General features: G+C 44.3%; 1 protein-coding gene across 10 annotated transcripts in view; it reads right to left on the bottom strand.

Moving 5' to 3' along the window:
• The window catches only part of LOC106565726 (band 4.1-like protein 1), a 203,585-nt gene that overhangs the window by 68,523 nt on the left and 108,380 nt on the right, over positions 1-26,682 (bottom strand). For 9 of the 10 annotated variants that reach the window (XM_045691843.2, XM_082959380.1, XM_045691841.2 and 6 more), the window contains one exon: positions 8,244-8,348. In XM_045691843.2, coding sequence (XP_045547799.1) covers positions 8,244-8,348 — 105 coding nt within the window. The remainder of the gene's footprint in view (positions 1-8,243; positions 8,349-26,682) is intronic. The other variant, XM_082959378.1, reaches the window with a different exon arrangement.

The following is a 26,682-nucleotide window of genomic DNA, read 5'->3' on the forward strand; positions in this document are numbered from 1 at the left end:
CGCCTCGCAACGTCATGCTGAAACAGGAAAGGGCCTTCCCCAAACTGTTGCCACAACGTTGGAAGCACAGAATCTTCTAGAATGTCATTGTATGTTGTAACGTTAAGATTTCCCTTCACTGGAACTAAGGGGCCTAGCCCGAACCATGAAAAATAGCCCCAGATCATTATTCTTCCTCCATCAAACTTTACAGTTGGCACTATGCATTCGGGCAGGTAGCATTCTCCTGGCATCCACCAAACCCAGATTTGTCCATCGGACTGCCAGATGGTGAAGAGTGATTCATCACTCCAGAGAATTTGTTTCCAATGCTCCAGAGTCCAATGGTGGCGAGCTTTACACCACTCCAGCCGACGCTTGGCATTGCGCATGGTAATCTTATGCTTGTGTGCGGCTGCTTGGCTATGGAAACCAATTTCATGAAGCTCCTGACGAACAGTTATTGTGCGGACATTGCTTCCAGAAGCAGTTTGGAACTCGGTAGTGAGTGTCGCAACCGAGGATAGACTATTTGTATGCGCTACACACTTCAGCACTTGGCGGTCCCGTTCTGTGAGCTTGTGTGGCCTACCATTTCGCAGCTGAGCCATTGTTGCTCCTAGACATTTCCACTTCACAATGAAAGCACTTACAGTTGACCGGGGAAGCTCTAGCAGGGCAGAAATTTTACAAACTGATTTGTTGGAAAGGTGGCATGTTATGACGGTGCCACATTGAAAGTCACTGAGCTCTTCAGTAAGGCCATTCTACTGCCAATGTTTGTCATGGAGATTGCATAGCTGTGTGCTCGATTTTATACACACGTCAGGAATGGGTATGGCTGAAATAGCCGAATCCATACATTTTAAGGGGTGTCCACATACTTTGTATATATAATGTATATAGTGTAATTCACCTATTACAAACAGCCTATGTGAATGCAGCCGATCACACAACTGTCTTACCAAAATAATGCAAACTAAATGCTGAAAGTAGTAACCTAGTTATTCATGAATGCAAACAAAATGGCTTAATAGCAGTTTGGCTTAGAATTCCAACAACTGCGAATGCGAACAAATGAATGCGAACAGAACAAAACAGTGGTACCAAGTCGTACAGTAGGCCTAGTAAACAAAATATCTGATCGATAAAGGCATGCCAGAATCTATATTTAGGCTAGTTAAATTAACAGTAAGCAAACGCAGTAAACAAAAAGCAAATTGCGATCCAAATAACCAAAACATAGCCTACAGCCTACTACAGTTTGGTGCAGCCATGCGCACCTGTTTTACCAAATAAATAGGCTTATATGTCCCCTTCAGAAACACATTGTGATGTGGCAAAATACCCGGGTCGCGCATTCGATATGCTAATAGAATTTAAGGAGCCTTGTTTTCAGATTAGCCTTGTTAAAATCCCCAGCTACAATAAATGCAGCCTCAGGATATGTGGTTTCCAGTTTACATAGTCCAATGAAGTTCTTTCAGGGTCGTTGAGGTGTCTGCTTGGGGGGGGGGGGGATGTACACGACTGTGATTATAATCGAAGAGAATTCTCTTGGTAGCACCATGGACAATGCCCTACACACTAAAGCAAAATGTTGATAAAAACCAACCAGCTAGATTGATGCTTACCTTTTCAGAGGAGTTGGAGCCTCCTTGATGCTCTGTGGAACTTCCTGAGTAATCGATCATTACATTCTCCCCGACATCTTCTTGTAAGATCCCCCTCAAATGCCCGTTGGATTAGTTGAGCTTTCCTCAGGTGTAGCATGCTTCTTCAGTCCTGGCCCAGCAAGTTTGTAACGTCCAATGTCCCCCTCAGTGGTTGCTGGTTTGAAACAAGGGACTCAATCATGTCCACAATCGCCAACAAATGTCTTGCCAGCTGCCCATCGTTAAGACGTGTTGACACCTCAGTATAGCACTTCGATCTTGTTTTTCTTTCCACAGTGCAGTGCATTTCAAATGCACTTCCCTTGATGCATGCCTAGCAAATCTTTGGTGCTATCAGTAGCATGCTTCCAGTTAGAATACCCAGGTTGGTTGAAAGTCTTGTCTGCGTTAGCATTGGACCCAATAAAGAACTTTCGACATGGGAAACAAAATACTGCACCTGCAGTAATCATGTATTCCAGCCACTCTCTTCCCATAAACCAGTCGTTATTAACCTGTTAGGGCTAGGGGGCAGCATTTGCTCGTCTGGATAAAAAAAATGTACCCGATTTAATCTGGTTACTAATCCTACCCAGTAACTAGAATATGCATATACTTATTATATATGGATAGAAAACACTCTAAAGTTTCTAAAACTGTTTGAATGGTGTCTGTGAGTATAACAGAACTCATTTGGCAGGCAAAACCCTGAGACATTTTCTGACAGGAAGTGGATACCTGATGTGTTGTATTACCTTTAAACCTATCCCATTGAAAAACACAGGGGCTGAGGAATATTTTGGCACTTCCTATTGCTTCCACTAGATGTCACCAGCCTTTACAAAGTGTTTTGAGTCTTCTGGAGGGAGATCTGACCGAACAAGAGCCATGGAACGATGATGTCCCATTAGACACCTGGAGCGCGAGTTCATGTTGGGTACCCTCGTTCCAATACGTTATAAAAGAGTATGCATTCGTCCACCTTGAATATTATTCATGTTCTGGTTAAAAAAGGCCCTAATGATTTATGCTATACAACGTTTGACATGTTTGAACGAACGTAAATATATTTTTTCCCCTCGTTCATGACGAGAAGTCCGGCTGGCTTAGATCATGTGCTAACAAGACGGAGATTTTTGGACATAAATGATGAGCTTTTTTGAACAAAACTACATTCGTTATGGACCTGTGATACCTGGAAGTGACATCTGATGAAGAGAATCAAAGGTAATGGATTATTTACATAGTATTTTCGATTTTAGATCTCCCCAACATGACGTCTAGTCTGTATCGCAACGCGTATTTTTCTGGGCGCAGTGCTCAGATTATTGCAAAGTGTGATTTCCCAGTAAGGTTATTTTTAAATCTGGCAAGTTGATTGCGTTCAAGAGATGTAAATCTATAATTCTTTAAATGACAATATAATATTTTACCAATGTTTTCTAATTTTAATTATTTAATTTGTGACGCTGACTTGACTGCCGGTTATTGGAGGGAAACGATTTCCTCAACATCAATGCCATAGTAAAACGCTGTTTTTGGATATAAATATGAACTTGATAGAACTAAAAATGCATGCATTGTCTAACATAATGTCCTAGGAGTGTCATCTGATGGAGATTGTAAAAGGTTAGTGCATCATTTTAGCTGGTTTTATGGTTTTGGTGACCCTGTCTTTGACTTGACAAAACATTACACACAACTCTTGTAAATGTACTGTCCTAACATACTCTAAATTTATGCTTTCGCCGTAAAACCTTTTTGAAATCGTAAAACGTGGTTAGATTAAGGAGATGTTTATCTTTCAAAGGGTGTAAAATAGTTGTATGTTTGAAAAATTTGAATTTTGACATTTATTTGGATTCAAATTTGCCGCTCTTGAAATGCACCTGCTGTTGATGGAGTGCACCACGGGTGGCACGCTAGCGTCCCACCTAGCCCATAGAGGTTAAATGAACGTTTTTGGACAGAAACCTGTGGCTAGGGTAGGATTCTAGGCTACAGTCAATGTCTTGATAGAACTTCAGTAGCGTTTTTCTCAAAAAGAATGGCGCAGGCAGATAGGTCTGCAGTGCTTCTAGCTCTTAGGAAACTTTGCAGAATTTCGCTTTTTTATATGTTATTTCCTACATTATTAGCCCAGACTATTTTTTGTGCCATTACATACAGGGAAGAACTTTTGGATATCAGAGCTGCGGTAACTCACCAGCATTATGACCAGGAATACGGATTTCCCGAATTGGATCCTTTGTTCGTACCCCCCAGGGCAATTGAACTGATTCCAGAGGCTGATCCAAAACACCGCCGGCTGAGGAGAGGTTCTCAGAGTGGCTTTCTAGTCCGACTCAGGAGGTGCGCACCCCACCCACTACTTCCGAGTATATTACTTGCTAATGTTCAGTCTCTGGATAATAAAGTTGATGAGCTCAGGGCGAGGATTTCCTTCCAGAGAAACATCAGGGACTGTTTCACGGAAACTCTGTTTCACGGAAACATGGCTCTCTCAGGATATACTGTCTTAGTCTGTACAGCCAGTTGGGTTCTCAGTTCATCGCGCAGAAAGCAATAAATATCTCTCCGGGAAGAAGAGTGGCGGGGGTGTTTGTTTCATGATTAACTACTCATGGTGTGATTGTGATAACATACAGGATCTCAAGTCCTTTTGTTCACCCGACCTAAAACACCTCACAATCAAATGCCGACCTTATTACCTCCCAAGATAATTCTCTTCGGTTATATTCACAGCCGTGTATATCCCCATCAAGCCTATACCACAACGGCCCTCAAAGAACTTCACTGGATATCCTGAGGCCGCATTTATTGTAGCTGGCGATTTTAACAAAGCAAATTTGTTAAAAATGCTACCAACGTTCTATCAACACATTGACTATAGTTCTCGTGCTGCTAAAACACTCGACCACTGCCCTCCCTCGCCCTCCCTTCAGCAAATCTGATCACGACTCCATTTTGCTCCTCCCTTCCTATAGGCAGAAACTCAAACAGGAAGTACCCATGCTAAGGACTATTCAACGCTGGTCTGACCAATTGGAATCCACGCTTCAACATTGTTTTGATCACGTGGACTGGGATATGTTCCGGGTAGCCTCTGAGAATAACATTGACGAAAATACTGATACGGTGACTGAGTGTATAGGAGACGTTGCACCCACTGTGACTATTAAAATCTACCCTAACCAGAAACTGTGGATAGATGGCAGCATTTGCACAAAAGTGAAAGTGTGAACCATCGCATTTAACCATGGCAAGGTGACTGGGAATATGGCCAAGTACAAACAGTGTAGTTATTCCCTCCATAAGGCAATCAAACAGGCAAAACGTCAGTATCGAGACAAAGTGGAGTCGCAATTCAACAGCTCAGACACGAGATGTATGTGGCAGGGTCTACAGACAATGATGGACTACAAAGGGAAAACCAGCCACATCGCAGACACCGAAGTCTTGCTTCCGGACAAGCTAAACACCTTCTTTGCCCGCTTTGAAGATAACAGTGCCACCGACACAGCACGCTATCAAGGACTGTGGGCTCTACTTCTCCGTGGCTGTCTGAGTAAGACATTTAAGCATGCTAACCCTCGAACGGCTGCCTACCCAGACGGCATCCCTAGCCGCATCCTCCAGCTGGCTGGAGTGTTTACGAACATATTCAATCTCTCTCTATCCCAGTCTGCTGTCCCCACATGCTTCAAGATGTCCACCATTGTTCCTGTACCCAAGAAATAAAGGTAACTGAACTAAATGACCATCGCCCGTAGCTCTCACTTCTATCATCATGAAGTGCTTTGAGAGACTAGTCAAGGATCATATCACCTCTACCTTACCTGACACTCTAAACCCACTTCAATTTGCTTACCGCCCCCTTAGATCGACAGACGATGCAGTCGCCATCGCACTGCCCTATCCCATCTGGACAAGAGGAATAACTATGTAAGAATGCTGTTCATTGACTATAGCTAAGCATTCAACACCATAGTACCCTCCAAGCTCATCATTAAGCTCAAGGCCCTGGGTCTGAACCCCACCCTGTGCAACTGGGTCCTGGACTTCCTGACGGGCCGCTCCAAGGTGGTGAAGGTAGGAAACAACACCTCCACTTCGCTGATCCTCAACACTGGGGCCCCACAAGGATTCGTGCTCAGCCCCCTCCTGTACTCCCTGTTCACCCATGACTACGTGGCCATGCACGCTTCCAACTCAATCATCAAGTTTGCAGACGACACTACAGTGGTAGGCCTGATTAACAACAACAACGACAAGACAACCTACAAGGAGGAGGTGAATGCCCTGGGAGTGTGGTGCCAGGAAAATAGTCTCTCACCCAACATTAGTAAAACAAAGGAGCTGATCGTGGACTTCAGGAAACAGCAGAGGGAGCACCCCCCTATCCACAAGACCGCAGTGGAGAAGGTGGAAAGCTTAAAGTTCCTCAGCGTACACATCACGGACAAACTGAAATGGTCCACCCACACAGACAGTGTGGTGATGAAGGCGCAACAGCGCCTCTTCAACCTCAGGAGGCTGAAGAAATTTGGCTTGGTACCTAAAACCCTCAACTTTTACAGATGCACAATTGAGAGCATCCTGTTGGGCTGTATCACCGCCTGGTACGGCACCTGCACCGCCCGTAACCTCAGGGCTCTCCAGAGAGTGGTGCGGTCTGCCCAACGCATCACCGGGGGCAAAATACCTGCCCTCCAGGACACCTACAGCACCCAATGTCACAGGAAGGCCAAAAAGATCATCAAGGACAACAATTACCCGAGCCACTGTCTGTTCACCCGCTATCCTCCAGAAGCTAAGGTCCCTACAGGTGCATCAAAGCTGGGACTGAGAGACTGAAAAGCAGCTTCTATCTCAAGGCCATCAGACTGTTAAATAGCCATCACTAGCACATTAGAGGCTGCTTCCCTATATACATAGACTGGCCACTTTAAAAATTGAACACTAGTTACTTTAATAATGTTTACATATTTTGCGTTACTCATCTCACATATATATATATACTGTATTCTATCCTATTCTACTGTATCTTAATCTATGTCGCTCTGACATTGCTCGCACAAATATTTATATATTCTTAATTCCATACCTTTACTTTAGATTTGTGTGTATTGTTGTGAAATTGTTAGATATTCCTTGTTAGATATTACTGCACTGTTGGAGCTACAAACACAAGCATTTCACTACACCCGCAATAACATCTGCTAAACATGCGTATGTGACAAATACAATTTGATTTAACCTGGGCTGGCTCCTCTGTTTCAAGATCATCAGAAACAGTCGGTGGAGGGGGCTGTGGAGCCATTATCCTGATGGTGCTTGTGGAAGGGTGGGGAGGATCTGCACGTGGAGCTAGCTAGAGCTCAACAGGCATCATCGCTGCTGGGCTTGGCAGCTGGCCTCGGTGGTTTGATGCTGCTGCTGCTCATTGCTCTCCTTCTCCTTTTGGCTTTGCTTGGGTACGTTGGCGAAGCCAATTTCCGATATCCATCATGGCAGATTACCTGGTTCAAGGTTGGTAAATAGGCTAAGGCTAATACCCAGGAGTTGGAACCGGTTCAGGGAACAGAACCAAAAACCGTAAAAGAACAATGTTTTTCAAGGAACAGAAACAGAAACAAAAGTCATCAAAACTGTTCCGGAACAGAACCGTTATTTTAAAAGCATGGGAACTGGTTAGTAACATTATTTTACATTCTAGGCCTTTTTTTCTAGTCCCACAAAGAAACGCAACAAAGCGCCTATGCAAAGCTCTGACTCTGTCACTGAGAAACTTATTCTAGTGTCTGCCTGCCAGCCAGCTGAAAATCTTTGCCGGTGTGTGTGTGTTTAGGCCATCTGCCCCTCCCTCCTCCGAAGCATAGGCTACTGTACTGACGTTACAAGCGTGATTCAGAAGATATTGAATGGATTAACGTTTTCAACACTAGTTAAGGATACTATAGGCCTAGTTATCACGTTTTATGTTGGATTTATAAACTACAAAAAGATAAGACGTGTTTTTCAGGTGCAGATGTGCACACAAGCTTGTTAGCTAGCTACCTCAAAAGACATTAAACGTTCCTTAATAGAAGCCGCTACTCCTAGGTATAATTCTGTGAACTTAATTCAGATAATTCATGTCATAATAAGATGTCCAGCACTTCAAGCCTCCTCCTCAACCCGCTCCCCCTCAACAGATTTTGCAACAACCTTGTCACTCAATCATTTGGTCTTTTTTGCTATTTTTATATAGGGACATTAAACTTAAACTGAGGGGGCACAAGTTTCAATTGAGGGGGCAAAGCCCTCTTTTGCCCCCTCATGGAGCTGGGCCTGCATTACATACCTTGCCTGGGGTTGAGGTGTACAGAGGTAGGGTATACCTAAAACACACATTTAGAGTGCCATGTTTTCACCATCTCCAGTTTAGGGCGCCATGTTTTCTGATGTTTCCTCCTCCTGCTATTGTCATCTGTTATTATGATTTTTCTGAAGACAGTATTTCATGAGAGGAAGAAGGGGGGAGAAAGAGAGCGGGGGAGGAAAGGAGGGAAAAAGAGCAGGAGTGGTAAATTAATGGTCACAGCGGCTCCATGACAAGGCACTGACCTTTTGGCTTTCTGCATCGCTGTACGTCAGGCCAAAGTAGTCCTTCTCCAGCAGGTTGAGGTGCTCACACACCATGTCCAGCAGGGCCTGTCCTTTGCAGTGCTTCTGTAGAAACACACACACAAACACACGTGCCACAAATAAAGTGTTATTTAATCAAGGGTCAGGTGATTTCTGACCATGTGACCTGGTCTCACTGATTAAAGCATTACGGCACCCCTTACAAAAATGTACCATGGTACTACTATGGTACTTTCATTCATACCATGGTACTATTATGGTCACTTCACTTATACCATGGTATAGTCTGAATCATGATGGTACTACAATGGTACTGCCATTATACCTAAATATTACCATGGTACTGCATAATTTATACCATGGTATAAATATGAATCATGGAAATGTACCATGGTTTTAGCTTTCAAGTATGATGTTACTGCCATGCACCTAAATAATACCATGGTATTGCATCATTAATACCATGGTAGACGTGGATCCTGAAAATACCATGGTTTTAACCGGCATCCTACATTATACCATGATAACTCACAATTAGGATAAATGGTACCAATAATTATCAAATGGTACCATCTTTATTAATTGTCTGTTACCATAGCACAATGGCAGTATAATACATTAAATAAACCCCCCAAGGTCAAAAGAGTTTGCTTGGTATTATATTGATGATTTTATATACCAGTATGGGAAAGTTTTTGATAAAGTCAGAGGCAGGCTAGTATTGTTGGTCCAAATGTGTCTGTAACATCAAAGAAAAGGGAAATAGGGGTTATACTTTCTGTATTAATAGTACTGTTTTTTTGCTCATCTTTGGGTTCCCTTTTTTGCCAACCTAAAATGTGGGAGAATGTAAGATATATGGTAGCCTAATCCTTGGTATTTTGTAATCATTTACTGTATTTATAGTCAAGAGGTGTTGCGCTTGTTTCGGCCCACAGAGGAAGCTGCTCGCTCTAGTGGTTACGTCACGTGCTCTCATTCTCACGCTAATCTGCCAGGTAAATGAGTCAGTTGAATGAGAGAGCCAACTGAAGAGAGAAGCACCAGATAAATGTAATATTTTAAACATTATCATCATGGTGAGCAATCATAAAGTATAGGATGTGAAACACCAAGTTAAGTGGAGTGTAATGATATAATAGGTGTTTTTTTAATGATGTTTGGATAGTTGAATTAATTTTTAAAAGTCTGTTAGCATAGAAGCTAACGTCGGCTAAAGTTAGCGCCAGTCAAGCTAGTTTGTCGTAATCATGGCAACAGGACAAACGAATGTTCACACAGAGTGTAAAGAAAGGGAAACATTGCAACTTGCTGTTTTTAGGGATATGATGAGAATTACATGAAAATGTATCTATGATATACGATTATAATTAATTTCTTTTTACAAATAGTTGTTTAATATTGTCACGTTCGTCATAATAATGATCGGACCAAGGCGCAGCGTGAGTAGCGTTCCACATAATTTATTAGAAAGTGAAACTTAAAAAAAAATACAAAACAAATAAATGAACCGTGACTACAATGCAACTACACATAAACAATATCCCATAACCCCCAAGTGAAAAACAAGCTACTTAAGTATGATCCCCAATTAGAGACAATGATTACCAGCTGCCTCTAAATGGGAATCATACAAATCAACTAAACATAGAAAAACTAAACTAGAACCCCACATAGAAAAAAATAACTAGAAAAAAGACACCCCCCCCCCCCCCCCCACAAAGGTGCGGACTCCGACCGCAAAACCTGAAACAAAAAAGGGAAGGTTAGGGGGGGTGTCTAGTGCTGGTGGCGGCTCTGGTGCAGGACGAAGAACCCTCTCATCCTGCGGATCCGCCGGCATCGGAGGCGGCTCTGGTGCGGGACGAAGAACCCCCTCAGCTCATGGATCCACCATCCTTGGTGGTGGCTCTGGGCCGAAGAACCCTCTCATCCCTCGGATCCAGCCATGGACCCAGGCTGGACACTGTGCCTGGACTGGATCTTGGTGCAGAGGAAGACTCCCGCCATGGAGCGGGACTGGACGCTGTGCCTGGACACCAACGCAGAACAAGACACTGTCCTTGGAGCTGGAGTGGACGCTGTGCCTGGACTGGACATCAACGCAGAAGAAGACTCTGGCCTTGGAGCTGGAAAGGCCACCGTGCTTAGACTGAGCATCGGCGCAGAGGAAAGCTCCGGCCATGGAGCCGGACCGTGGACCGTCTCTGGAGATTCCGGACTGTGGACCATCTCAGGAGGTTCCGGACTGTGGACCATCTCAGGAGGTTCCAGACTGTGGACCGTCGTTGGAGGTTCAGGACTGTGGACCGTCTCTGGAGGTTCCGGACTGTGGACCGTCATTGGAGGTTCCGGACTGTGAAACTGTCGCCGGAGGTTCCGGACTGTGAAACTGTCGCCGAAAGCTCTGGACTGGAAACTGTCGCCGAAAGCTCTGGACTGGAAACTGTCGCCGAAAGCTCTGGACTGGAAACTGTCGCCGAAAGCTCTGGACTGGAAACTGTCGCCGAAAGCTCTGGACTGGAAACTGTCGCCGAAAGCTCTGGACTGGAAACTGTCGCCGAAAGCTCTGGACTGGGAACTGTCGCCGAAAGCTCTGGACTGGGTACTGTCGCCGAAAGCTCTGGAGGTCTGGAGCGTAGAGCTGGCACAACCCGTCCTGGCTGGATGCTCACTTTAGCCCGGCAAGTGCGGGGCGCTGGCACAGGACGCACTGGGCTGTGAAGGCATACTGGTGACACAGTGCGTAGAGCTGGCGCAGGATATCCTGGACCAAGGAGACGTACTGGAGACCAGGAGTGCTGAACCGGCACAACCCGTCCTGGCTGGATGCTCACTTTCGCACGGCAAGTGCGAGGAGCTGGCACCGAGTGCACTGGGCTGTGAATGTGCACTGGAGACACAGTGCGTATCACCGCATAACATGGTGCCTGAAAGGTTACACGCTCCTTAAAGTGAGTGTGGGGAGTTGGCTCTGGTCTGAAACCTGGCTCCGCCAACCACCCCATGTGCCGCCCCCCCAGAAACTTTTTCGGGCTGTCTCTCGGGCTTCCGTCGTGGTTGCGAACCCCGGAGTCGTCGTTGATGTTCCTTCGCTGCCTCCGCCTGCTTCCATGGCAAGCTTCTGTCTCCTGCCATGATTTCATCCCATGTCCAGGATGTCCTCCACTCCTGGCTTTCCTCCCAAGTCCAGGACTCCTTCACCTGACAACTCTGCTTGGTCCTGGTATGATGGGATATTCTGTCACGTTCGTCATAATAATGATCGGACTAAGGCGCAGCGTGAGTAGCGTTCCACATAATTTATTAGAAAGTGAAACTTTAGAAAAATACAAAACAAATAAAGAATAAATGAACCATGACTACAAAACAACTACACATAAACAATATCCCATAACCCTGTCATGACGTTGCCCTCTCTCTGGGTACAGAGAACACAGTTGAACCCTCTCCCTTTGCCCTCTGGGTGTTCTATGCACCATCCCCCTACCTACCTCCCCCCACCCAGGCTCTGATGAGAGGGGTCATAAAATTCCAAAGGAGAATGTCCGGCCTCATGGCCCAGTTTTGAGGCAGAGAGGGGTTTCATAGAGAGACAAAGGAATTCTTCCAACTCACAGAATTGGGGAACCGAACGACATTTATGCTCTGGAGAAGGTATAACCTGTTGGGGATAGGGGGCAGTATTTACACGGCCGGATAAAAAACGTACCCGATTTAATCTGGTTACTACTCCTGCCCAGTAACTAGAATATGCATATAATTATTGGCTTTGGATAGAAAACACCCTAAAGTTTCTAAAACTGTTTGAATGGTGTCTGTGAGTATAACAGAACTCATATGGCAGGCAAAAACCTGAGAAGATTCCATACAGGAAGTGACCGGTCTGACAAGTTCTTGTTCATCTTGGCTCTTTTTATTGAAGACTGAGGATCTTTGCTGTAACGTGACACTTCCTACGGCTCCCATAGGCTCTCAGAACCCGGGAAAAAGCTGAATGATATCGAGGCAGCCCCAGGCTGAAACACATTTACGCTTTTGGCAAGTGGCCGATCAGAGGACAATGGGCTTAGGCGCGTGCACGAGTCGACCCCATGCTTTATTTTCTTTCGTCTTTTTACCTAAACGCAGATTCCCGGTCGGAATATTATCGCTTTTTTACGCGAAAAATGGCATAAAAATTGATTTTAAACAGCGGTTGACATGCTTCGAAGTACGGTAATGGAATATTTAGAATTTTTTGTCACGAAATGCATCGTGCTCGTCACCCTTCTTTACCATTCGGATAGTGTCTTGAACGCACGAACAAAATGCCGCTATTTGGATATAACTATGGATTATTTGGGACCAAACCAACATTTGTTATTGAAGTAGAAGTCCTGGGAGTGCATTCTGACGAAGAACACCAAAGGTAATAACATTTTTCTTATAGTAAATCGGACTTTGGTGAGTGCTAAACTTGCTGGGTGTCTAAATAGCTAGCCCTGTGATGCCGGGCTATCTACTGAGAATATTGCAAAATGTGCTTTCACCGAAAAGCTATTTTAAAATCGGACATATCGAGTGCATAGAGGAGTTCTGTATCTATAATTCTTAAAATAATTCTTATGCTTTTTGTGAACGTTTATCGTGAGTAATTTAGTACATTTTTTGTAAATTCACCGGAAGTTTGTGGGGGGTATGCTAGTTCTGAACGTCACATGCTAATGTAAAAAGCTGGTTTTTGATATAAATATGAACTTGATTGAACAAAACATGCATGTATTGTATAACATAATGTCCTAGGGTTGTCATCTGATGAAGATCATCAAAGCTTAGTGCTGCATTTAGCTGTCTTCTGGGTTTATGTGACATTATATGCTAGCTTGAAAAATGGGTGTCTGATTATTTCTGGCTGGGTACTCTGCTGACATAATCTAATGTTTTGCTTTCGTTGTAAAGCCTTTTTGAAATCGGACAGTGTGGTTAGATTAACGAGAGTCTTGTCTTTAAAATGGTGTAAAATAGTCATATGTTTGAGAAATTGAAGTAATAGCATTTCTAAGGTATTTGAATAACGCGCCACAGGATTCCACTGGCTGTTACGTAGGTGGGACGATTTCGTCCCGCCGACCCTAGAGAGGTTAAAAGATCGGTGAAGAATCCAGCTACGAACTGGTCCGCTTGGTACAATTTTGTGATACTCATTAGAGAAAATATTGCCATATTACCATACTAAGGTTTATATAATAGCTTCAGCTATGGGACTTGCATCTAAATGGTTGTATACAATGATTTAATAATATTAAAGCTATTTGGAATATGTTGAGAGGCTATGTACTGATGTTAACGTGATAGAATTGTATTTCTGTTCAAAGCTTAACTCAGTCATCAGCACGCCCCCAGGGACACAGACAGGACAAGGTGTCATGTGACAGTTTTTCTACGTTCAGTATATAAGCCCACCCAGGGTTACTTTCTGGAGACCAGCTTACCTCAGAAGAGAGAGCCAAGGTTTGACCATGCATTCCTCTACTGAAGTTTAACCATACCACGTGGTTAAACTTTTAGACTATCGATACCGACAGAATAACAACAAGTCTGATATTAATTAATAGTCTGCAGCTAGAAATTTGATATCATCGAACGCGAAGACCGACGAAACATCCATTCTATAACGACATTAATGAATGTCGCTTTGAAAGATCCATTCTAACCGAGAGAGAGAGAACGCGGACAAAAACTCTCCAACAGGACAAAAACTCTCCAACAAGGATCCCGATGACACACTGAGCGTAAATATATATTGATTGCAATTGTTCCCGAATGAGTGAGCGTTCATGTGCAAAGGTTTAGCATATCAATTGTTAATATTTATCAACTCTGTTGCCTTCTCCGCTGCCCCCAACCCCTTGTTTGTTTAACAAGCCGCCATGCCGGTTTAGCCCACTAGGCCACATTACTCTACCAATTCTTTGTGACGATAACTACTGTTTGTATGCTTTCTGTGAATTACTTTGTTTAGTAAATAAATGATTTTAAGACAGTTGATGTATGGATGACTTAGTGAAGACTGGGTTCGTGTAGAGACAACAATTTACGACGTTTGGAATGAGACTGCACGAGGTAGAATACACCATTTAAACCAGAAGATAGTCCGTCAGATACTATAATATAATATAATATATGTTATAATATAGGAAAGTTATATTAGGAAAATTATAACTTTGTAATCTGAATATTTTCCTTGGTGCCCCGATCTCCTAGTTAATTACAGTTAAACGATTAATCAGTTTAATCGCGTAATAATAATTACAGGGAGTTATTTGATAAACATGTCTTCAGTTTAATGGTACCCAAAGACACGACAACCCCCAAGTGAAAAACAAGCTACTTAAGTATGATCCCCAATTAGAGACAACGATTACCAGCTGCCTCTAATTGGGAATCATACAAATCAACCAAATATAGAAAAACTAAACTAGAACCCCACATAGAAAATAATAACTAGAAAAAAAAACAGTCACACCCTGACCTACTCTAACATAGAAAATAAGAGCTTTCTATGGTCAGGACGTGACAAGTATGTTGGCTATTTAGAATTGTATAAGCGTAGCCAAGTCAGTGGAATGAGAGAGAGACAACTGAAAACTGTATTGAAGAGAGAAGCACCAGATAAACTATTTTAAATCTTTACAGTTTCAGACTCCCTTCATTCTTCTCACCATACACTATCCAGGTCCCAAGGTTTAAGAGGATATACTATGCTATTAGACCATGTGTGTTGTGGCTTTTCACTATGAGCCAAAGGGATTTAAGAGGGTACTAGGCCTACGCTTTACCATTGCAGAGCGAGTACCGTAATTTCCGGACTATTAAGCGCACCTGAATATAAGCCGCACCCACTGAATTAAAACAAATATATATTATTTTGAACATAAATAAGCCGCACATGTCTATAAACCGCAGGTGCCTACCGGTACATTGAAACAAATGAACTTTACACAGGCTTTAACGAAACACGGCTTGTAACAAAAATAAACAGGCTTTAACGAAACACGGCTTGTAACAAAAATAAATAGCCTTTAACGAAACACGGCTTGTAACAAAAAATAAAAAATTTGCAGTAAACAGTAGCCTACCAAGAAAGTCATTGCTCCAGACCAAGCTCCCGTGCAGCAGCTCTATTTCCTTTTCCAACAGCCAGATCAATCGCCTTCAACTTTAAAGCTGCATCATATGCATTTCTCCGTGTCTTTCCCATGATGAGGGTGACAAAATGACTACCGTAATCAGAATGATGGGAAGTTTGAGCGTGCTCGATTTAATCTAAACAGTAAACAAAAAAGTTGTTTGACCTTAACCCGTTCGGCAATTTCATTGGTCTAATGAAAGCTTCATGCCGCCAAAAAACTGAGCATGTCACAGAATGTGTTTTTATTTTTATTTTTTAATTTGAAAGCGGGAAAAATCCATATATTAGCCGCGTCATTGTTTAAGCCGCGAGGTTCAAAGCTGGGAAAAAAGTAGCGGCTTATAGTCCGGAAATTACGGTAGTCACAGTTGCTTTATGTGAGTACCATATATTACTTTGTTTTTGGTCACTTTACCTGAAAAATGGTGGGACACAGACAATCATAATACATTGTAAACAACTACCATGCATTCATGTTTCACTACATGCTGCTGGTGCAAAACCATGGTATTATTTCATTGTACTACCATGATTCATTTTTGTACCATGGTAGCTAGTACAAATTTAAAAAAGAAAGTTTTTTTTGGTCACTGCCTTGGCAAGAAAATACCATGGTACTGGTGAAAATGGTATGGTATTTTCCATGGTATTTTCCTGCTATGGTAGTGACCGAAAATACATTATAATACCATGGTAATTTTTTCATTGTACTACCATGGTAAATTTTTGCAATGGACTGCATGGTTTTGTTGACATGCACACATTTTTATTACTGGAATTAGGTTTATTAGTGTCATGTAACTTCAAATGTATCAACACAACAAAATGTGTCTCTCCCCAACATCATCCCCAACCAGATAGGGAAGCCATCTTGACACCAGCTGCTATCTATTGTTGTCTACAGACTAGAACAGCTCTTCCCTTGAGTGCTGTGTTACAGTCAGAATTCATCAAATACTTGACAGGGAAAATTAAAACAGAATTTTAGAGGAAGATTGCTTTCTGCATAATACGTGGTCCGAACAAACAGTGGATTATCGAATGTCACTCATATAACTGTATCCAAATGGTTTACTTTCTGTTCACATTCCTGGGAAGGAAAGACAGAATTAGTGTGAAAATAGTTGTGAAGTTAGTGAAATGTCCAAAGAAATTCTAGCCAAGAGAGTTGACTGATGGGGCGGCACTTTCGCAAATCATTCTAGCGATGATATACCATCATGTAACTTGAACAAAAATAGGGAAAAACGATTGTGTGTAATTTCAAGTATACATTCGTACATAACAAAACATCACTCTGAAACCAGCACAGTAGCATGGTACCCTGGTCTGTAGATCCCAGAGTTCAAACTATGGGTGCTGCTGCACACACACAGATACACACACGCTTTTCCCTTGGGGTCATAGCCAGCGAGCTGTGTGTGTGAACTGTGTGTGCTGCTCTCCAGGGAGCAAGCTTCTGTGCGGCTCATTGCTTGCTTTCCCTAGAGCCTGGTTTCCGTGGTGGCAGGCAGACAGAGCAAGCCGTTGCCAGGGAAACAGATGCAGATGTATGCTCCCTCCCTCTCTTATCTGTTCCTTTATATCTCAAGGCCAGAGCTGGGGGGAGTGTCTCCTTTGGCTCATTATGGTTGAAGAGATGGTGGTGTAAGACTCTGGAAGCACTTATGAACTCTTACTGTCACTCAACACAGTCCCCATGGTTGTGGAGAGAAGACATGGATGTGGTTGTAGGGTCTGTATGGAGTGGACTGTATGGCATTAGCATGAGCTATTAAAAGCCCAGTGCAGTCCAAAATGTGATTTTCCTGTGTTTTATATATACTGCTCAAAAAAATAAAGGGAACACTAAAATAACACATCCTAGATCTGAATGAATGAAATAATCTTATTAAATACTTTTTTCTTTACATAGTTGAATGTGCTGACAACAAAATCACACAAAAATAATCAATGGAAATCCAATTTATCAACCCATGGAGGTCTGGATTTGGAGTCACACTCAAAATTAAAGTGGAAAACCACACTACAGGCTGATCCAACTTTGATGTAAAGTCCTTAAAACAAGTCAAAATGAGGCTCAGTAGTGTGTGTGGCCTCCACGTGCCTGTATGACCTCCCTACAACGCCTGGGCATGCTCCTGATGAGGTGGCGGATGGTATCCTGAGGGATCTCCTCCCAGACCTGGACTAAAGCATCCGCCAACTCCTGGACAGTCTGTGGTGCAACGTGGCGTTGGTGGATGGAGCGAGACATGATGTCCCAGATGTGCTCAATTGGAACCAGGTCTGGGGAACGGGCGGGCCAGTCCATAGCATCAATGCCTTCCTCTTGCAGGAACTGCTGACACACTCCAGCCACATGAGGTCTAGCATTGTCTTGCATTAGGAAGAACCCAGGGCCAACCGCACCAGCATATGGTCTCACAAGGGGTCTGAGGATCTCATCTCGGTACCTAGTGGCAGTCAGGCTACCTCTGGCGAGCACATGGAGGGCTATGCGGCCCCCCCAAAGAAATGCCACCCCACACCATGACTGACCCACCGCCAAACCGGTCATGCTGGAGGATGTTGCAGGCAGCAGAACGTTCTCCATGGCGTCTCCAGACTCTGTCACGTCTGTCACATGCTCAGTGTGAACCTGCTTTCATCTGTGAAGAGCACAGGGCGCCAGTGGCAAATTTGCCAATCTTGGTGTTCTCTGGCAAATGCCAAACGTCCTGCACGGTGTTGGGCTGTAAGCACAACCCCCACCTGTGGACGTCGGGCCCTCATACCAACCTCATGGAGTCTGTTTCTGACCGTTTGAGCAGACACATGCACATTTGTGGCCTGCTGGAGGTCATTTTGCAGGGCTCTGGCAGTGCTCCTCCTGCTCCTCCTTGCACAAAGGCGGAGGTAGCAGTCCTACTGCTGGGTTGTTGCCCTCCTACGGCCTCCTCCACGTCTCCTGATATACTGGCCTGTCTCCTGGTAGCGCCTCCATGCTCTGGACACTACGCTGACAGACACAGCAAACCTTCTTGCCACAGCTCGCATTGATGTGCCATCCTGGATGAGCTGCACTACCTGAGCCACTTGTGTGGGTTGTAGACTCCGTCTCATGCTACCACTAGAGTGAAAGCACCGCCAGCATTCAAAAGTGACCAAAACATCAGACAGGAAGCTTAGGAACTGAGAAGTGGTCTGTGGTCCCCACCTGCAGAACCACTCCTTTATTGGGGGTGTCTTGCTAATTGCCTATAATTTCCACCTGTTGTCTATTCCATTTGCACAACAGCATGTGAAATGTATTGTCAATCAGTGTTGCTTCCTAAGTGGACAGTTTGATTTCACAGAAGTGTGATTGACTTGGAGTTACATTGTGTTGTTTAAGTGTTCCCTTTATTTTTTTGAGCAGTGTATATTTACACTATGAGGTTGGAATAATACTGTAAAATTGTGAAAATAATGATAATACCATTTTAGTGTAACCTGTTTGAAAAGACCGCCTGAAATTTCATCACCAGGAGGTAAATTAGTTAATAGACCAATAAGAAAGAGAGCTCTAAACCTCTCTGCCAACAGTTCGTTTTTGGATTTACCCTTCCCTCTCAGACCACTCCCAGACAGTCTTGCTTGAGAAATTGGTCTTTGCTAAGTAGCATTTTTTTTAATTTTTTGGGGCCATTTTAATTTAAAACAATCCCAGTAAGGTACTTAATTGTTACCTAGAAATGGTTTGATATTGAGATAAAAATGGCTGCATTGGACCTTTAAAAAGATACAGTATGTATGGGCATGTTTAGGATCTTAATATGCAGTGACTAAGGCATTGAGGCTTTTCTCCATGGACACTCCCTTTAACAGAGCAATTCATTTAACTCCACTTTGAGCACCTACACAGCAAATGACAAGCGTTTTCTCTCATAATAAACACAACACACTTAAACCATTGCAAAGTGTACAAACAAACTCATTGTCAGAGTCACAGAGCATTTAAAAATATATATGGCTCCCAAAATAGCTCCATTCTACACAATAACAGAGTGCAGCTCATCCATGTATGACCTGGTAGAGTATACACCAGGGAACTGAAGGAAGGGGTGAGGGAAGTGTGGGAGTGCGTAGCCCCGTCTCCCCTCTCTCCACTGTGGCCCCTTGGGAGCCAGAGCCATGCAGCCATGACAAGACAGGCTAATTAACCCTTGGATGGGGCACCGCCTCCAGTGAGAATTGTGACAAAGGGGTGCCTGCCTTCCCTCAACGCTATTATTATCAACTCCTGTAGCATGGAGGAGGTTTGATATGGCAGGCCTGACGTTCCAACCCACCAATTAAACACAGGAAGGGGGTCGGTGGGAGGCCCGGAGTGAGGTGAGGATAAATGTTGTACTGCAGCAGCAAGTTATTTAAACAGGGATGAGTAAAAAGAGAGGGTTGATTTGTATCATTTTGTAGCAATGAATGGAAGTACAAAAGGAAGCAAATTATACTTCATTGAATAAAGGCTTTGAGAATCATAATGTGGAGTTTTATTTCCAGTGCTGAGAACAGCTTGAGTTGCTTGAGAGTATTTGAAAGGCAATTTTTGCAACGTTTTCTTTTGAGAAAGGTTGATAAAAGCAAGGGAAATGTTTTAGAGATTCTTATATCAGAAACACTGGTGATGAGGACTATTTCTGTCTGTAATAACGTGCCTTTTGTTGGGAAAAAATGGCTTCTTTGCTTGCTCTTTCCCAACAATGCAGTCTTCAATATCAGTAGTACTAGTTGATTATAAACAGCAAGATGGCGCCGACAGAGATGGTTGCCTCGCTTCAGGTCCTTAGAAAACTATGCAGTTATTCGTTTTTTATGTATTATTTCTGACATTGTTAGCCTAGAAAATCTCAAGTGTTATTACATACAGCTGGGAAGAACTATTGGATATAAAAGCGATGTCAACTTACCATCATTACAACCAGGAATACATCTTTCCCGAAGCGGATCCTTTGTTCGGACCTCCACCCTGGACATGCAATCTTATCCCAGAGGCCAACCCAAAACAACGCGGTCGCCGCAGGAGAGGCAGATGGAGCGGCTTACTGGTTAGACTCAGAAGGCGAGCACACCATCCACCGCTTCCGAGCATATTTCTCGCCAATGTACAATCTCTAGATAACAAGGTGGACGAAATTAGGGCACGAGTTGCCTTCACAGAAACATTGCTCACTCCGGATATGTTGTCAGAGTCCATACAGCCACCCAGTTTCTTCACGCATCGCACCGACAGAAACAAACATCTCTCTGGTAAGAAGAAGGACGTGGGTGTATGCCTTTATGATTAACAACTCATGGTGTAATCTCAACAACATACAAGAACTCAAGTCCTTTTGTTCACCCAACCTAGAATTCCTTACAATAAAATGCCAACCGCATTATCTTCCAAGCAAATTCTCTTCGATTATAGTCACAGCCGTGTACACCCCCCCCCCCACACACACACACTCCCACTGGACTCTATGTAACCTGGAAACCATACATTTTAACAAAGCTAACCTAAGAATCATACTTCCTAAATTCTATCAGAATTATCGAATGCACGACAAGAGCAGGTAGCTTTCTGGATCATTGCTACTTGAACTTCCGCGATGCGTACAAAGCCCTCCCCCGCCCTGCCTTCAGCAAATCTGACCATGACACCATTTTTTGTTGACCCCAGCCTTAGACAGAAACTAAAACAGGAAACGCCCATGCTCAGGTCAATACAATGCTGGTCTGACCAATCGGATTCTACGCTTCAAGATTGCTTCGATCACGTGAACTGGGATATGTTCTGGATAGCCTCAGACAATAACATTGACGTATACGCTGACTCGGTGAGCAAGTTTATTAGCAAGTGCATCGGAGATGTCATTCCCAATGTGACCATTAACAGCTTCCCTAACCAGAAACCATGGATTAATGGCAGCATTTGCGCGAACTGAACTAAATGACTATCGCCCCATTGCACTCACTTCTGTCATCATGAAGTGCTTTGAGAGACTAGTCAAGGACCATTTCACCTCGACCCTACCTGACACCCTCGACCAACTCCAATTTGCTTACCGCCCCAATAGGTCCACTGAGGATGTAATTGCCATCACACTGTACACTGCCCTATCCCATCTGGACAAGAGGAATACCTACAGTATGTAAGAACGCTGTTCATTGACTACAGCTCAGCATTTAACACCATAGTGCCCTCCAAACTCGTCATTAAGCTCAAGAGCCTGGGTCTCGACCCTGCCCTGTGCAACTGGGTCCTGGACTTTGACGGGCCGTGCCCAAGTGGTGAAGGTAGAAAACAACATCTCCACCCGCTGATCCTCAACACTGGGGCCCCACAAGGGTGCGTTCTCAGCCCTCTCCTTTACTCCCTGTTCACCCATGACGGTGTTGCCACGCACGCTTCCAACTCAATCATCAAGTTTGCAGATGACACTACAGTGGTAGGACTGATTACCAACAACAACGAGACAGCCTACAGGGAGGAGGTGAGGCCCTTTGAAGTGTAGTGTCTGGAAAATAACGTTGTACTCAACATCAACAAAACAAAGGAGATGATCGTGGACTTCAGGAAACAGCAGAGGAAGCACTCCCCCATCCAGATCGACGGGACACTAGTGGAGTATGTAGAAAGTTTTAAGTTCCTTAGCGTACAAATCACAGACAAACTGAAATGGTCCACCCACACAGACAGCGTGGTGAATTTTTGAATGTTTTTTGTTAACCTTTATTTAACCAGATAGGCCAGTTGAGAACTTGTCATTTACAACTGCGACCTGGCCAAGATAAAGCAAAGCAGTGCGACAAAAACAACACAGTTACACATAAAAAAAACTACAGTCAATAACACAAAAGAAAAGAAAAATAGAGAAATCTATGTACAGTGCTTGCAAATGTAGAAGAGTAGGGAGGTAAGGCAGTAAATAGGGCATAGAGGCAAAAATAATTACAATTTAGCATTAATACTGGAGTGATAGATGTGCAGATGATGATGTGCAAGTAGAGATACTGGGGTACAAAAGAGCAAGAGGATAAGTAATATGGGAATGAGGTAGTTGGGTGTGCTATTTAAAGATTGGCTGTGTACAGGTACAGTGATCGGTAAGCTGCTCTGACAGCTGATGTTTAAAGTTAGAGAGGGAGATATAAGACTCCAGCTTCAGAGATTTTTGCAATTCATTCCAGTCAATGGCAGCAGAGAACTGGAAGGAAAGGCGGCCAAAGGAAGTGTTGGCTTTGGGGATTACCAGTGCAATATACCTGCTGGAGCGCGTGCTATGGGTGGGTGTTGTTATGGTGACCAGTGAGCTAAGAGAAGGCGGGGCTTTACCTAGCAAAGACTTATAGATGACCTGTAGCCAGTGGGTTTGGCGACGAATATGTAGCGAGGGCCAGCCAATGAGAGCATACAGGTCGCAGTGGTGGGTCGTATATGGGGCATTGGTGACTAAACGAATGGCACTGTGATAGACTACATCCAATATGCTGAGTAGATTGTTGCGGGCTATTTTGTAAATTACATCACCGAAGTCAAGGATCTGTAGGATAGTCAGTTTTACTAGGGTATGTTTGGCAGCATGAGTGAAGGAGGCTTTGTTGTGAAATAGGAAGCCGATTCTAGATGTAATTTTGTATTGGAGATGCTTAATGTGAGTCTGGAAGGAGAGTTTACAGTCTAACCAGACACCTAAGTATTTGTAGTTGTCCACATATTCTAGGTGAGAACCGTCAAGAGTAGTGATGCTAGTTGGACGGGATGGTGCGGGCAGCAATCAGTTGAAGAGCATGCATTTAGTATTACTAGCATTAAAAAGCAGTTGGAGGCCACGGAAAGAGTGTCGTATGGCGTTGAAGCTCGTTTGGACGTTTGTTAGCACAGTGTCCAAAGAAGGGCCAGGTGTATACAGAATGGTGTCGTCTGCGTAGAGGTGGATCAGAGAATCACCAGCAGTAAGAGCGACATCATTGATATATACAGAGAAAAGTGTCGGCCCTAGAATTGAACCCTGTGGCACCCCCATAGAGACTACCAAAGGTCCGGAAAACAGGCCGTCCGATTTGACACACTGAACAATTTCTGAGAAGTGGTTGGTGAACCAGGTGAGGCAGTCATTTGAGAAGCCAAGGCTATTGAGTCTGCCGATAAGAATGCGGTGATTGACAGAGTCGAAAGCCTTGGCCAGGTCAATGAAGATGGCTGCACAGTACTGTCTTTTCTCGATGGCAGTTATAATATCGTTTAGGACCTTCAGCATGGCTGAGGTGCACCCATGACCAGCTCGGAAACCAGATTGCATAGTGGAGAAGGTACGGTGCGATTCGAAATGGTTGGTGATCTGTTTATTTACTTGGCTTTCCAAGATTTTAGAAAGGCAGGGCAGGATGGATATAGGTCTATAATAGTTTGGGTTTAGAGTGTCTCCCCCTTTGAAGAGGGGATGACCGCGGCAGCGTTCCAATCTTTGGGGATCTCAGACGATACGAAAGAGAGGTTGAACAGGCTAGTAATAGGGGTTGCAACAACTTTGGCAGATCATTTTAGAAAGAGGGGGTCTAGAATGTCTAGCCCAGCTGATTTGTAGGGATCCAAATTTTGCAGCTCTTCCAGAACATCAGCTGTCTGGATTTGGGTGAAGGAGAAGCGGGGGGTGGGGTGGGAGGGGCAAGTTGCTGCTGGGGTGCTAAGATGTTGGCCGAGGTCAGGGTAGCCAGGTGGAAAGCATGGCCAGCTGTGGTAAAATGCTTATTGAAATGAATGATTGTTGTAGATTTATCGGTGGTGACAGTGTTTCCAAGCCTCAGTGCAGTGGGCAGCTGGGAGCAGGTGCTCTTATTCTCCATGGACAGTGTCCCAAAACCTTTTGGAATCAGTGCTACAGGAAGCAAATTTCTGTTTGATAAAGCTAGCCATGGCTTTTCTAACTGACAGAGTATATTGGTTCCTGACTTCCCTGAACAGTTGCATATCACGGGGGCTATTCGATGCTAATGCAGAACGCCACAGGATGTTTTTGTGCTGGTCAAGGGCAGTCAAGTCTGGGGTGAACCAAGGGCTATATCTGTTCTAGTTATACATTTTTTGAATGGGGCATGCTTATTTAAGATGGAGAGGAAAGCACTTTTGAAGAGCAACCAGGCATCCTCTACTGACAGGATGAGGTCAATATCCTTCCAGGATACCCGGGCCAGGTCGATTAGAAAGGCCTGCTCGCTTAAGTGTTTTAGAGAGCGTTTGACAGTGATGAGGGGTGGTCGTTTGACTGCAGACCCATTACGCACCCAGGCAATGGGGCAGTCCTCGCTGAGATCCTGGTTGAAGATAGCAGAGGTGTATTTAGAGGGCAAGTTGGTCATGATATCTTAGAGGGTGCCCAAGGTTACGGATTTAGGTTTGTACCTGGTGGGTTCATTGATAATTTGTGTGAGATTGAGGGCATCTAGCTTAGATTGTAGGACGGCCAGGGTGTGAAGCTTGTCCCAGTTTAGGTCACATAACAGTACGAACTCTGAAGATAGATGGGGGGCGATCAATTCACATATGGTGTCCAGGGCACAGCTTGGGGCTGAAGGGGGTCTATAACAAGCGGCAAGGGTGAGAGACTTGTTTCTGGAAAGGTGGATTTTTAAAAGTAGAAGCTCGAATTGTTTGGGCACAGACCTGGATAGTATGACAGAACTCTGCAGGCTATATCTGCAGTAGATTGCAACGCCGCCCCCTTTGGCAGTTCTATCTTGACGGAAAATGTTATAGTTAGGGATGGAAATTTCAGGACTTTTGGTGGCCTTCCTAAGCCTGGATTCAGACATGGCTAGGGCATGCGGGTTGTCGGAGTGTGCTAAAGCAGTGAATAAAAAACTTAGGGAGGAGGCTTCTAATGTTAACATGCCTGAAACCAATGCTTTTACGGTTACAGAAGTCAACAAATGAGAGTGCCTGGGGAATGGGAGTGATGCTGGGGGTTGGAGGGCCTGGGTTAATCTCTCCATCACCAGAAGAACAGAGGAGGAGTAGGATAGGAGTACGGCTAAAGGAACTGGTCATCTATTGCATTTGGAACAGAAAGTAAAAGGAGCAGGTTTCTGGACGCGGAAGAATAGATTCAAGGCGTAATGTACAGACAAGGGTATGGTAGGATGTGAGTACAGACGAGGTAAGCCTAGGCATTGAGTGACGATGAGAGAGGTTTTGTCTCTTGAGGCACCATTTAAGCCAGGTGCGGTCACCGCATGTGTGGGGGGGTGGAACAAAAGGGCTAGCTAAGGTATATTGAGCAGGGCTGGACGCTCTACAGTGGAATAAGACAACAATTACTAACCAATTCAGCAATAGACAAGGCATATTGACATTAGGGAGAGGCATGTGTAGCTGAGTGTTCATAGTGTCCAGTGAGAAGCTAGGTGAGCTGGAGGAACTGCAATTCAGACAGCTAGCAGTGCGGGGCTAGCAGATGGGCCTCAGGGGAACGTCGCAATGGGAGAGCCTGTTGAAACCCCCTCGGACTGTTACGTCAGCAGACAAGTCGTGATGGATCGGTGGGGCTCCGTGTCGGCAGGCAAAGGGTCCAGACCAATTGGCAAAAGAGGTATTGAAGCCCAGGAATTATCTGATGGATCTCTTCGGCTATCCGGGAGATGGGCCAAGCTCGAGGCTAGCTCCAGGCTAACTGGTGCTTTCTTCGGGACAGAGATGTTAGACAGGAGTAGCCACTCGGATAGCAGCTAGCTAGCTGCGATGATCCGGAGTAAAGGTTCAGAGCTTGCGATAGGAATCCGGAGATGTGGAACAGAAAAGCAGTCCGATATGCTCTGGGTTGATATCGCGCTGTGCAGGCTGACAGGAGTTGACCGGGCTGAGGCTGGCAGATGTCCGAGTTAACGGTGATGATCGCTAGCAGTGGCTAACTGACCACTAGCTAGTAGCTAGTTAGCTGGCAAGCTACTGAAGGGGGTTCCGGTTCTAAAGTATAAAAAATAGCAGATCCATACCACATTGGGTGAGGCGGGTTGCAGGAGAGTATGTTCAGTCCGTAGATGGAAATTGAGATTAAAAATATAAAAAATATATACGAAGAAAAACGATATATACAAGGGGACAAGACAATAAAAACAGACATCCCACTGCTACGCCATCTTGGAAGACAGCGCCTCTTCAACCTCAGGAGGCTGAAGAAATTTGGCTTGTCATCTAAAACACTCACAAACTTTTACAGATGCACAATCGAGAGCATCCTGTCG

Source organism: Salmo salar, chromosome 12 (genome assembly GCF_965601325.2).
Source record: "Salmo salar chromosome 12, fSalSal1, whole genome shotgun sequence".
NCBI classification, from domain to species: Eukaryota; Metazoa; Chordata; class Actinopteri; order Salmoniformes; family Salmonidae; genus Salmo; species Salmo salar.